General features: G+C 36.8%; 1 protein-coding gene across 1 annotated transcript; it reads left to right on the plus strand.

Annotated features, from left to right (window-relative positions):
• The first annotated feature begins 1,988 nt into the window (after window positions 1-1,988).
• LOC144361816 (uncharacterized) lies at window positions 1,989-12,758 on the plus strand. Its single transcript, XM_078013629.2, has 2 exons — window positions 1,989-2,465; window positions 10,524-12,758. The coding sequence occupies exons 1-2, from the start codon at window positions 2,199-2,201 to the stop codon at window positions 10,605-10,607; spliced, it is 351 nt and encodes a 116-aa protein (XP_077869755.1). The 5' UTR covers window positions 1,989-2,198; the 3' UTR covers window positions 10,608-12,758.
• The last annotated feature ends 1,347 nt before the right edge of the window (window positions 12,759-14,105 follow it).

Genomic DNA, 14,105 nt, shown 5'->3' on the forward strand with positions numbered 1-14,105 from the left:
ACAGTATTCCACTGTGTTGACACATACCTCCTATCACAGTATTCCACTGTGGTGACACATACCTTATATCACAGTACTCAACTGTGTTGACACATACCTCATATCACAGTACTCAACTGTGTTGACACATACCTTATATCACAGTACTCAACTGTGGTGACACATACCTTATATCACAGTACTCCACTGTGTTGACACATACCTCCTATCACAGTACTCCACTGTATTGACACATACCTCCTATCACAGTATTCCACTGTGTTGACACATACCTCATATCACAGTATTCCACTGTGTTGACACATACCTCATATCACAGTATTCCACTGTGGTGACACATACCTTATATCACAGTACTCCACTGTATTGACACATACCTCATATCACAGTACTCCACTGTGTTGACACATACCTCATATCACAGTACTCCACTGTGTTGACACATACCTCATATGACCGTATTCCACTGTGTTGACATATTCCTCCTATCACAGTACTCCACTGTATTGACACATACCTCATATCACAGTACTCCACTGTGTTGACACATACCTCATATCACAGTACTCCACTTTGTTGACACATACCTCATATGACCGTATTCCACTGTGTTGACATATTCCTCATATCACAGTACTCCACTGTGTTGACACATACCTCATATCACAGTACTCCACTGTGTTGACATATACCTCATATGACCGTATTCCACTGTGTTGACATATTCCTCCTATCACAGTACTCCACTGTATTGACACATACCTCATATCACAGTACTCCACTGTGTTGACACATACCTCATATCACAGTACTCCACTGTGTTGACACATACTTCATATGACCGTATTCCACTGTGTTGACATATTCCTCATATCACAGTACTCCACTGTGTTGACACATACCTCATATCACAGTACTCCACTGTGTTGACATATACCTCATATCACAGTACTCCACTGTGTTGACACATACCTCATATCACAGTACTCCACTGTGTTGACATATACCTCATATCACAGTACTCCACTGTGTTGACATATACCTCATATCACAGTACTCCACTGTGTTGACATATACCTCATATCACAGTACTCCACTGTGTTGACACATACCTCATATCACAGTACTCCACTGTGATGACACATACCTCATATCGCAGTCCTTCATACCTCGTCTGTCTTACCTCGAAAATTACCACACCGTAAAAAAACAAACATGCGAAAAAACATCCGACAAAGGTATGTAGAGTTCTGTAAGTTGAGTGTAACAAATGACAATAGAAAACTGAGAACGTATATAAAGTTTAAAGACTCGTACACTTTTGAACCATATTTGCTCATATGTAATCTGAAACATAAAATCATAATGACTCGTTTCAGAATAAGCAGTCATTGATGGATGTTAAAACGAAAATAAAATAAACCCGACTGATTTCGGAATGAATAGATTGGGAAATGAGGATGTGTTTTCAATAACAACTCCATTAAGTTGATGAGTTTGGTGTGCAATTTAAATGCGTTTCTGTGATATAGACATAAGTATAGTAGAACAGGAAGTGTCAGCTACGTGAATATTAAATTCCACTTTTTAGCCCATTACTGTAAGTAAACTTTTCTCAAGTCGTAATCGTTTCCGTGGTGTAATGAGATATATTTGCTACTGAACAGTCCACACTAAGTGTATACGATGACATTGTCATTATCTCTGTCACTCAACGTTGAGTATCGGGAATACTGTGTAATATGCAAATCTGATACACGTGTTTGATATTCGCTCAATGAATGGGTCATTAACCTTCATTCAGACAACGTCAATGATACAGGAAGCATATATGACAAGTATTGTATATGAAAGCGAGCGGATGATAGAGCAAATCAAAAGCTCTCAGTTTAATTGTGAGAAACATTTATTTAACGGGTGTGCCTTATAGTAAGGGTAGAATCACGGCGGGTGTTAGTTTTCAATCCCCCCCCCCTTGTCCTGGGAATTACGCGTTTTGTGGAGAACTATTTAACGTCATTGATTAGACTCGTGCTATTTCGTCAATCTGACGTCAAATTTGGAGCATGCGTAGACGGGGAAGGTGATTATGTTAATATCTACGCATTTAAAAGTGTTGTCTTCTCTTTTCTTCACTAGCGTCTTTAGTGTTACATCTATCTATATATCGGCGACTGTCTCCAACGCTCACACTACAGATGAGTGGCATGTTGCCATCGGTAGCCACTTCGGTTAATAAGTTCTATCGTAAATCGTCATGGAAAACCACCATAACGCCGACTATCGGTCCTTTTAATGGAAAAGACAAGAAAATCTCGTCCAGATCGCCATCACCTCGTAAGAAAGGATACTGGTGTCGATCGCAACAGAACAGCGCGGAAGGCACTGCGGAAGTCACCACAAAAGGAGATGAAAGCCCACGAACGAGATATGTATTGATCGGCGAAAGGTATCTCGAAAACGCGGTGAGTGTTAATACACATTATATACCGTATGAAGACGTGATAAACAGTGCGTGACAGAAGGCTAATTAACGTCATTCGACTGTCAACATTTTATGATTCAATTTTAATCCAATATCCGAACACCTATACTGTAGGCCGAACAACGCCATGGAACAGTTTCGGTGGAAGTGATATTGTTAGCGTACGCATACAGCCATTACTATGCAAAATAGATACGAAGGGTGATCGCGGTTAAATAGACTTGCATGCATTTCCTATCTTGCCATCAGCGCAAACGATTCTCTGGGGTAGTTTCCATGGTTACTAGCTACCATTAGAGAAATTTAAGTAAATTGTACCCAAATTGATTATTACATGTAAGAGTGGAAGACAGGTCATAGAACAGAAGTGTTTTCTTTGGAGAAATGATCGGGGAATACTAGTATATGAAATTTCGTTTTCCATGTTCTATATCTCTGTATGTTGTATTTTTGATGTCAGCGTGTTGTGTTATAAAGCTTTGTGGTTAGTGCAATCATGCATACGAACCATGGTTGTATTCCATGTACGAACCTAGCGAGCTGAACTTAGACATGTCATCATTATTCATGAATAATCATTGTCTAAGTTTTGACGAGCTCATAGGGTAACACTGAAAAAATAACATCCAGTCAAACTAATTATCTCTTACTTGTTTTTAATTAATGATAAATTGTTAAAATTAATTATTACGCGCCACTCCAATTCGTGGATCCAATGAAAAAAAATACAACGTGTAATCCACGGTGTTTTCAAAATAAAGTTAGGTTCGGTTTTACCTCAGACTAGTAATACTTGTATTACTAGTAATACTTGTATTACTAGTCTGAGGTTTTACGTTCGATTTGGTATCAAGACAACTTCAAAACCCAATATGTCACTAAAATTGTGTTTTTCTAGCATATTATCGTTTTTTTTTGTACTAAAATATGATGTTTTCTCCTCACTAGTTTTGTAACTTCTAATATAGTTTTTCTTTGAAATGATGTGAAAATGTATTTTCTTAACATATGACTAGGTACGGCGCCATCTTGGGTTACATGGGTTTTTTCCCGCTGTGGCACTGAAGCTGTTTATATTTTACATTAATATGCTGTGTTTTTGTAACAAGAATGTCCTGAGTCGTGATATTCGTTTTATGAAATATTGATACGATCTTAGTGTAGACGCAAATGGGCTAATCGTTGTTTTTTTCACTGTAATGGTTACTTAAACTAATCAAGCCATATAATCCGAACATTAGCCTCCGGTGCATAATACGATACTGTTGTTTACATTGTGTTTAGTTTTCTCACCTTTACTAGAATAAATTGTTCTACTATAATATTATAATACTCACGTGAATATGGTTTGAATAATAAATAAATATTCAATTCATTGTTGTAACGATTAATAACGAATTGTGAAATAATCTTCGTAAACACATACACTCATATTCCACCAAATTGCTAATCTTTATACACAGGTAATATACCCCGGATGTGACTCGTATTCGCGTGCCCTTTGCGCTTTCGGTAATTCGAACGTCGTTGCTTAGATACTGGAAGTTGAAGTAATCTTAGTATTTAGACACATTTTAGAATTTCTTTAGCCTTATTACATTTCAATTGAAAAGGTATTGCCATATTTTCGTTACTAAATGTGTTAAAGAAATTTACTCTATTCTAATATTATTATATATTCTAATATTACAACATATTATTAAACACTCGCCAAAATTAGCCTTTGTAGGATTTGCTGTAGCGGTGTCCTGTCAAATTTCAAATCACGCAAAAACGTTAACTGTGACCAGCCAATATCAAGTACGTCATTTCGAACGTCGAAATCCGTCATTTTGAACGTCGTAGTCCGTCAGTTAGAACGTCGTAATACGTCATTTTAAACGTCGTAGCACGTCAGTTAGAACGTCGTAATACGTCATTTTGAACGTCGAAATCCGTCGTTTGAACGTCGTAGTATGTCAGTTAGAACGTCGTAGTACGTCATTTTTAAACGTCGTAATACATCATTTTGAACGTCGTTGTATGTCATTTTGAAAGTCGCAGTACGTCATTTTGAACGTCGTAATACGTCATTTTGAACGTCCTAATACGTCATTTTGAACGTCGAAATCAGTAATTTTGAACGTCGTAGTACGCTAGTTAGAATGTCGTAATACGTCAATTTGAACGTTGCTGTACGTCAGTTAGAATGTCGTAATACGTCATTTTGAACGTTCCTGTACGCCATTTAGAACGTCGTAATGCGTCATTTTGTACGTCGTAGTACGTCAGTTAGAACCTCGTAATCTGTCATTTGACAAACGTCCGCTGAAAATTAGTATGCAACCACAGCCGCCACTTTACTAGGAGTAGAGTGACTGTGATGCAACATTGTACACAGATTAAATAGCAGTGATTTATTTGTAAATAATTATGCTTTTAAAATTGTGCGTGCATTTGGCCTGAGTGTTTTATTTAGCACGTTGGTGTGTGATAAGTGATAAACAAATGCTACACATTTCTGGGGTGAACACTGATGCACGAAACATGAACATAACGGGATGTCCGCATTGTGACATAACGCTGAATAGCTCTATACGCAAAATACTTGGTGTCCTGTTTTTCATGTGACAGAACATACACAGCCGTTTTACGCAGAAATCTTTCCCTAAACTGTATAAATATTACCAGTGTTCTCATAATAGAAGACTTATGTATTCATGTTTGCTCGTGTCGCATCGAGTATTACAGTGGGATAGCAGGGACCTGTCGCGAAATCTCTAAGACTAACCAGCTAAAAGAAGGCATTAGCATCGAAAAAGCATGGAAGACAAATACTGAAATGTATGTAAGACCATTATCACCAATGTCTGAAACGGATATACTACATAGAAAAAAAAGACGTTACTTGGTAATTAGGTTAGACGTGAAAACCTGGACTGGGCGATGCGGAAAGATCCTATACACAATTATGTCGGCTTGTGACAGGATGGTATTTTGGTGAGATGTTGGAAAACTAGACATGGAGTCCCTTGTTACCTAAATAATCAACAAATATAGATGAATCATAAGTATCAATATGGTGAAACCTTCCTGCTTCAGGAAATGAAAATAGGCGATGAGTTTCGCGCTCGTTTGGAAATTCACTTTGCAATTTCCCGAGAAAGTGATGAAAATGCGTGATGAAATAAAAGTCGTTGGAAGCGTCCATAATGTTTTTGTCTGTTGTCGTCTTGTGAACAAAAAAAAAATAATTACTACGTTCACATTTCGGGATCTCGGCACGTGACGAAATTTTTAATCCTTTGTGTTTGCAGAGGGATTACAACAGTTGCGTTTACATTATTCAGGACCCACTTAGACCGACTCGGCTCGTGCCGAAATCACGCTCTCATTCGTCGATCTGTTATTTGGCTCAAACATGGAAAACGATACCATACGATGATAATAATAATTGCTATATTGAAATTATATCCATTTCTTGTTGTGATATTTATTATGAGTCATCGTGCATTTCTTTTTCACGTCAATGTAACATTGCAAGAAAATAGCAGTTGCAGCAGCACATGAATATGCGTCGTTGACGATGGTTTGCATTCATTTCATTCATTACTACAGCATCCAACCATATACTAGTATATCTGCAATATCGTCATTTTATACTAATATGAATCAACATATGTTCTCTTAAATTTACCACCGAGGGCGTGATTTCGGCTCGTGCCAAGCGTTCAAGCAGCAAATCTCAGCATGTGCCGAGTTTCGGTCCCAAGCATCTATCGGGACCGAGATCGATATGTTTTTGGCACGTGACGACTCGGTCCCGAGTTTCAGCACGTGCCGAGATCTTTAACTTGAACGCCACTAATGTCTTGGAGAGAATTTCTGTATTCTGAATGGCGGACTACGCGACACTGTTACCGCTTTGATCAGCATTGCTTTGACGTGTCTACGTCATTTTAACGTCATAGGTGCGCTTTGTCGCTGGAGGGCATGACTAATTGGAAAGATGTGTTTTTAAAAGAACGGCCAGCTTTTGAGAAATTACGAAATTTTATTTAGCAGTCAGGTTCGGTGGCTGGTATTTTCTTAATTCTCAATTTCTTATCTCCCATTCTCTAATTCCATCGTCTGGTGAATGCTATCTCGTACACTCGCATTTTAAAATGCTACAGTTGTCGCGCCACGCCGGTCGGTCCCATCCGACGTATACAAGTCGTGTAAATTGCATTGTTCGTTTATACGAAATTCGAACGGGCATTGCGTGATGACAAGCGGTATCACATGACAAGAATTAACATGAACTGTGCCCCGTACTGTACCTCACTTCTGGATCCGTGGAATAGGTCGTGTCTCGTAATAGTTGTGATAATGTTCTACCCGGTTATTAATTTTTTAATTGCATGTTTAATATAAAAGTCAAATGCGATTTCTTGCATGAAAATTAATTTGTTTTTTTTCCCTTTCTCAGAAACGAATCTGGTAAACGGATTAATGTGATCATTGTAATCCGAAGGAATACCTTCAGATAAGAACACTTCACAAAGAATTGGGATATTTATGAGTAATTAATACGTCATGAAATTCCTTTTTTATAAATTAATTAATAATTTGATATTATCTGTTATACTCAGGTAGTGGATATGAACAATCAGCACTTTATCTCGATTGTGTACTTAATTCTGGCCTACCTGCTTCTGGTGACGAGAGATAGTAGAAAATCTTTTTTGTTCAAATCCATTTACAGCGTGATCATTAGATCACTAACTTAGGGGTTCCACTGATGGTGTATTTTGAGATAAACATTCTGTACAGGCACCACGGGAAAACTGAAAAAAATACAGAGACTAATCAAAATGAAACTAAATATAAAAAACACATATTTCCTTAAGGAAAGCAACAATATAAAAGGTGTACAGCAGCATCCGGCAAAGAAATCTAGCTGAAAAAGAAAATATTTGCATAGTATTTCTCGCATCCCCCTTCCCAGAGTTGCTAAAACCCCGCTTCCACGCCAGTACATACTACTAGTAATACAGTACATGAAACTAGTTGCGCAGCATACAGATAATGTGCCGTGTCGTGAATAATTGATAAACGCTATAAACAATATTTATTAGAAAACATAAAATCAAATTGGCGTTCGGGACAAGCGCGTAACTCAACTTTTAGCTGTAGCAGTAAAAACAGTCCGCGAATGTTTATATACTAAATGATTAGACTAAAATCTAATGTTGATATATGTCTAAATTTTGGATTTACTTGCCATTTTTCTGCTTTGCGTCATTATTGGAGCCAATATCTGAGTCAGATTTTAATTAAACAGACAGATTCAGGACTGCTTCAAGCTGCCGGAAATGACGTGTAGCTCAAATAACGTGTGTTTACATGATCGATTCGAATATATGTAAGATAAATGTTGCTTGACACCGAATCGACTTTGCACTTTTTGTAATAAAGTCGGGGATATCAGCAATCCGTCAAATAGGTCAGTTCCAGTGACTGTCTTGCTCATCGATGTCAGAATGAATTGATGTAAAACATCTCCGTAATTATTCAAAGCACACAGACTTAATTCTGTTTAGTGTTTTTTTTTTGTATTCTTTTCCATTCTTTCGTTTTTCACGTTTAGAATCATATATTGTCTAATTGCGGATGCACGTTTTATTTCACGTCAATTTCAATCTCATTTTCATTCTCTGCAAATATTCTAAAAATTAAATTTCAATTCAAAGCCCGAGTGAGTATAGTACCTAGTAATACTGTGTGTGCGTGTTTTCATTGTTGTTTATTTTTTCATAAAAAAATGACTCCCGAATTACTTGAACAACCATTTACGCTGATGTGTTATGTATCGAATTTAATTATCTGCGTAGACATACCATGGATGTATTTGTAGCATATTACAGCTGAATATGTTTTGCCAAATAGTGGCAAGTCTTGACGAGTTTCGTGACTGGAGATAATTCTAGATGATTTTCAAGTATGTCAATATTGTCTCACTTTATATGCAGTGTTCGACGCTAAGGGTTCGACACATAGCAGAGGATTATCGTGTGATTATTTTTCTCTTTCTTTCATGTCAGCCCCGAGGCTTCCAGAATTGTAATTTGTTTCTCTGTCTCTCTCTGTTGATCCCACTAACGATTATATATCTTATATTTATTCGCCAACCATCATAATTCTTATCATGTGTCCAATTAATTTATTATAATTTGTACGCCTGTCATGTTCGTCAACGTCCGTCTACAAACAACATCACGACCTGAGTGTGCGTGCAATGAATACCTGTGTTATGCTGTGTTGTGTTCACGCGCGGATTCAGATGGAGGCGCACGCGCGTGCGCCTCCCTCGTCAACCCGCAAAAAAAATGACCGGAGGTGCGCGGAGCCACGTCAACAGGAGCGCGCCCCTTACGTCACCATGTGCTGTGTTGTGTTGTACTGTACAGTACTGTGCTGTTTTGTGTTGTGCTGATTTGTGTTGTGGTGTTTTGTGCTGACATGCCTAGACTGATTACATTCAAACTTCAAACATACATCATACATAATAATATACATATGTACATCAATGTGTTGATGGCCGAATGGTGGCCATTTCTGTGCTGTAAAATCAAAATAAAACATTTCTGGCATCCGAAACCGGATCTTGGATTTTTACAGATGGATTTTTTGAAACTTGGTACATACGTAGGACATTATGGGACCTTGATGCACGTCATTTTGTTTTTCAGACGGGTGTCAAAATAGTTGATTAGCGGCCATTTTGATTTAATGAATGTGGTTCTTACATGCTTTGACTCATCATGTTCAAATTTTATATGTTTATTATACATCATGTCATAGATATACAGATTCAGGTTTGACTAACCGATTCAAAATGGCCGACCGATGGCCATTCTGTTTTAATCAATACTGTTCCAAAGCAATATCTCGTTTGACAATCAGATACAATATGACTGAATGTCATTCATTTTAATGTTAAAAAATCATAATCAAGCGACACGACTATATATCTTAAATTTGATAACTAAAGGGGACTGTGCCATACATGGCTTGTTAATTTCTCTTTTTCATTTTATTTGATGGAACCTTTCACTCGAGAATTTATAGAGTTTTTTTTCTCTAATTTTTACTAGTTGGCCGCGCCCATCTTTAAAATTGAATGTCTATCGGTTGTTTTGTGTTTGCACACCTCAAACAGTCTTCTCCACGGCTGCTATCTCCGGAAATACTGTTCCGTGTGTCAATACTTCAATGCTTCGCGGCACCTGGCAGCAAGTGACACTTAGCTTTTAGCAAATTGGTTGTATATAACAGTGATCGATGTAACGCAAATTAGTCGTACACACCCAAATCTTCAAAATAACACATATGCACAAACATAGTATTATTTGATGTTGTTGTTCACCAAACCCAGATAAAAATATACGGTAATGATAAAAATATACGGTAATTGGACTACCTTTTGCGCAAAAAAGTAAAAAAAAAAGGAAAATAAAGTTTCACCCCATTTAGAAATCCCATTCGGGTACATTTAGTGTCATACGATGGGTAAAATTTTGATAAATACTATTTTTTAAAAAGAAATAATATTTTAACATAGATTGCTATAAAAAACGTTCCATTTTTTAAATATTTTAAGTAAATTTATCATATATGTTAAACTATCCTGTAATCGTAAACTTGTAATTAACGTGACCATCCATATTTAACACGCAATTGTTTTGTTTGTTCTCGTGGAGGTGTTTGCATCCGGCGGTGGTGGGCAGTAAATCTACATTAACTGTTACAATTACATTATGGTTCTCATGTAACTAAGTGATGTCTGTATGCCCGTGACGTCATAGACTGTATTATCCATTCACCTTCAAGTTCGATTCTTTGATAATTCACGACCATCACTCGCATCGACCTGCCTATGAAGTATCATGTCAGTGGATAAAACCGTATACGTTACAGTACTGTGATAATGACGTCATTGCGTCAGAGTATCGTCATCAGATCTTTCACGAGACCTCGGGTAATAAAAATTAATTATCGTTATTCTTGTTCGCAGACGACAAGTGACCAGGAAACAGAAGATCTAACAAAATCAACGGAAGTAGAGAAGACTAGAGAATCCAACGAAACTGTAAAGTAGAGAAGACATGTACTGTGTGTTGTGATACACACCGAACAGATGTGTTTGGTATGGAATTACGTGGTTGTCATAGCAATAGTCACAAAATAATGCGTTCGTTATTTTTTGTTGGATCGATTATTTTCGTACAAATTTTGCCCTAATTAACTCAAACGATAAAATGTGATATGAGCTTTCACTGAAATGGCAACGTGATTGATTGATGTGGTGAAATACAACCTATACCCTAGGGGGTCAAATTAATTACACCTAAGAAGTCCTGGAGCAGTAGTGATATGTCTGTATGAGTTTTTTTTCCGGCGCCAGCAATACCTACAATACGCCCCTTATTTTAGAATTCAGCCTCATTTGAATTCGGGTAGCTGACCAATCATAATGCATTGATTCGTCTTGCCATAGAAAACTTATCATTCATTATTCAAGCCCATCCATTCATACCATGTACGGTAATATTTTCCATGTCATTCGTCGAAAAAGTTTTCAAATCTAATCTAATCTAATCTAATAACCACAGTCAGCTGGCGTACAAGTGATAATACAATAAATACGATATTTACTATATGTGGCCGCCAGATTGAATACGGCATGAAACTAAAGAAAGAGAGTTTAGTTTCATGCCGTATTCATGATGGCGGCCCCATATAGTAAATACTAGTATCGTATTTATTTTATTATCACTTGTGCGCCAGCTGTCATTGAAACTGTGCAGACAAGATGACGATGTCTCCAAACATTCCCAAAAATCTAAGCTACTGATATCTAATACTAGATTGAAAAAAAAAACGCTGATGACTCAGTACTTCGACGGTTTCGATGGTAGAATAATACTTGCCATCTTAGAATTTCAAAGTATTAACTTGAAAGGATTTATGCTTCGATACTTTGTCCTCCTCTCATCATAGTAAACGGTTCTCTTCTCAATTTGAGAAGAGAATAATCAGTATTATCCAATACCTGTATTCATTTTTTAAATTACTGAACTATTCCAACTTTCTCTGTCTGGTTGATCAATTTATGACATTGGTATTATTTAATAATTTACTGAAAGAGGGCGCTCCTTCACTTACGTATTTTGTTGCGAGAACACAATTGCTCGTCATGGAGTCTTCCAGGTATAAAGCAACACCCAATGGACAGCGCCCTCTATGAGCACTGTAGACTACTGTAAAGGCGGTAATTATTCACTGGGTTTTAATTTAGCTTATTTCGCTGACTGGAAAATACGCTAAATTAAAACCCAGTGAATATGTAAAATTTAGCATAGAACACATTATCTAAATGACGAACCCGTGAATTTAAAACCCACGAATATGCCTGAAATGGTAAATCGGTGAAATTTAAACCCAGTGAAAATTAGTCATTTTACAGTATTACCAGTATTAAAACAGTATTACTTGATTGTGTATGATACAGTATTTTTACATAAATTTGTTTTACCAGTCTTTGATCTCCATGTAACTTTCAAAATCCGAACATATTTGTTACTTATTTAGTATTACTACATATTTCTGATATATGTTTTTGTATGTCATTCTAGTATTAGACAAACATTAAATTATATTGTATACAGATATTTGTTAAATATGTAAAAATGTGACAGTCATGACAACAGAATTTATATTGGCTTCCAATGAAGAAATGCTGTTGTTGTTAGATTACAAAACTCCCAGTACCCGTGTTCTCCAGCCACAAATGTCATGTCTTAGGTCGTCTTCCAACTCTCTTCCCGACGTCACGTCCACGATTCGAAATTAATGGTGATCTTAACTTGCGTCCACAGACCACTAGGTGACATATTGAGGACCACCAAATTCAAAGATCAGTGGCCCATTTGTACCATAAAATTCTTTTCAGAACAGACCTTAGAGGAAAATGGCCGCTGAGATCTCACTGAAGCCGAGAGAACCACGAGACTTGCGTGTTCAGTGTAACTGTAGACGTGGTGACGGAAGATAATGGAACACTATATAATGAGCAAAAAATAAGTCTCGTAACTATCTTGCTCTCCATGAGATCTCGGCGGCCATTATTCGCTAAAGGTCTATTAAGTTCCGTTCAAAGTTTGTGTTTTAATCAATGGCCTAAAATGTACGTTATTACACAATGTTCTAACACACAATTTTGTATAATATAAAGTGATTTACAGAATCATTTTCAATGTTGTTTTTTGTTTTATTTAACAGTCCCATAACCACCTATGTTCGAACAGTGGGAACATTGAGCTATTGAAGTAAGCTATGATAACAGAAATAACTTAAGAAACCTTTCTAACAACGCCGACAAAACCATTTCTTTATACGATATGCGATCCTCTGTTCGTCAGAGGAAGCGATTTTATATTGGCGCTGTCCGGGTCTTATCTATGCTCAGTCCCACAGCGTTGAGAAAATAAAAATAATTTACGTGAACACGTATGCCTAGATCAAAGTTCTTCAAAGTCATTGAACCCGCCCATTTCGATATTATTTCTGCAAAGACGGAACTATTTTAACTGAGTCCCAGTTGTTAGATATTATCGTTAGATCGTCAAATAGACGAACGAAAATCACTGTAAAATACCCACGCCATATAGAATATTCCTAAAAACGATATCTATACTAAGTTATTATGTGTACTTCGAATTCTAAATCATTTTTGTGCGGTTGGATACCACAAATTTCGTGACACCGATCAGACGCATGAATGTGTGCGTGAATATGTCTTTGAAACAAATTCCCAAAAGTAATGAGAAAACACATGAAAAAATTCCTAATTCTTTTGCAGAAACCAAAAACAATACCCGACAACTTCGATGTGATAACAATATTATTCCTTACTTAAAAATGACTTGGAGTGTGAACGGGCCTTTATTAAGAAATTTAATGGAACAGCATATGATGGTATTGTTTACCAGTATCTCATTTGCACAACTTACTTAGGGGGTTCACTTGAGATTAAATTAAGAATTAATTTTACGAATGCGTGGACTCAAGTCATACACAAACCATGTCTGAAACATTATTATTACTGTCTTGGCGTCGAAACATTTTGCAAGGGTTTGACTCAAACTCCTCAAAAGCGGCATGATGATTAATGTCTGGAGCACGTTGTTTAATCTGTTTCAGACGTTGAACCACGTCATGTGGTATGGTTATGTCATTTCCATTATTAGTATCGTGATCAACTCTCTCTTGATTCCGTCGTTATAGCAACGACATCATTTAGAAAATGTTAAACACTAAAAAGACGTATTTTAATATTTCGAGCTGCCACAATTTTTTTACTATTTTAAAATTTAGTGTTTTTTTTTTGGTTTCAACCATATATTGAAGACATCTTAATATCAACAACTACATACCATATATCACTTCTTTTTTCTTTTCTTTTTGTTTTATAAAGGAATGATTCCATGAGAACTACTTATATGCGCATGCTTGTTGAATTAACAGTACGTATCAATAATTCAATGGGCATGCGCGCTGTGTCAAATATTACTGTGTGTGCAATAAATAGTCAACA

The sequence above is a fragment of the Saccoglossus kowalevskii genome, chromosome 15 (genome assembly GCF_978046115.1).
Source record: "Saccoglossus kowalevskii chromosome 15, keSacKowa6.1, whole genome shotgun sequence".
Lineage (NCBI taxonomy): Eukaryota > Metazoa > Hemichordata > Enteropneusta > Harrimaniidae > Saccoglossus > Saccoglossus kowalevskii.

Bases quoted from the DNA above. Each gene is read 5' to 3' on its own strand.
- LOC144361816 (XM_078013629.2), top strand. From the start codon at position 2,199: ATGAGTGGCATGTTGCCATCGGTAGCCACTTCGGTTAATAAGTTCTAT. The intron at 2,466-10,523 runs GTGAGTGTTAAT...TCTTGTTCGCAG, and splicing joins AAAGGTATCTCGAAAACGCG to ACGACAAGTGACCAGGAAAC.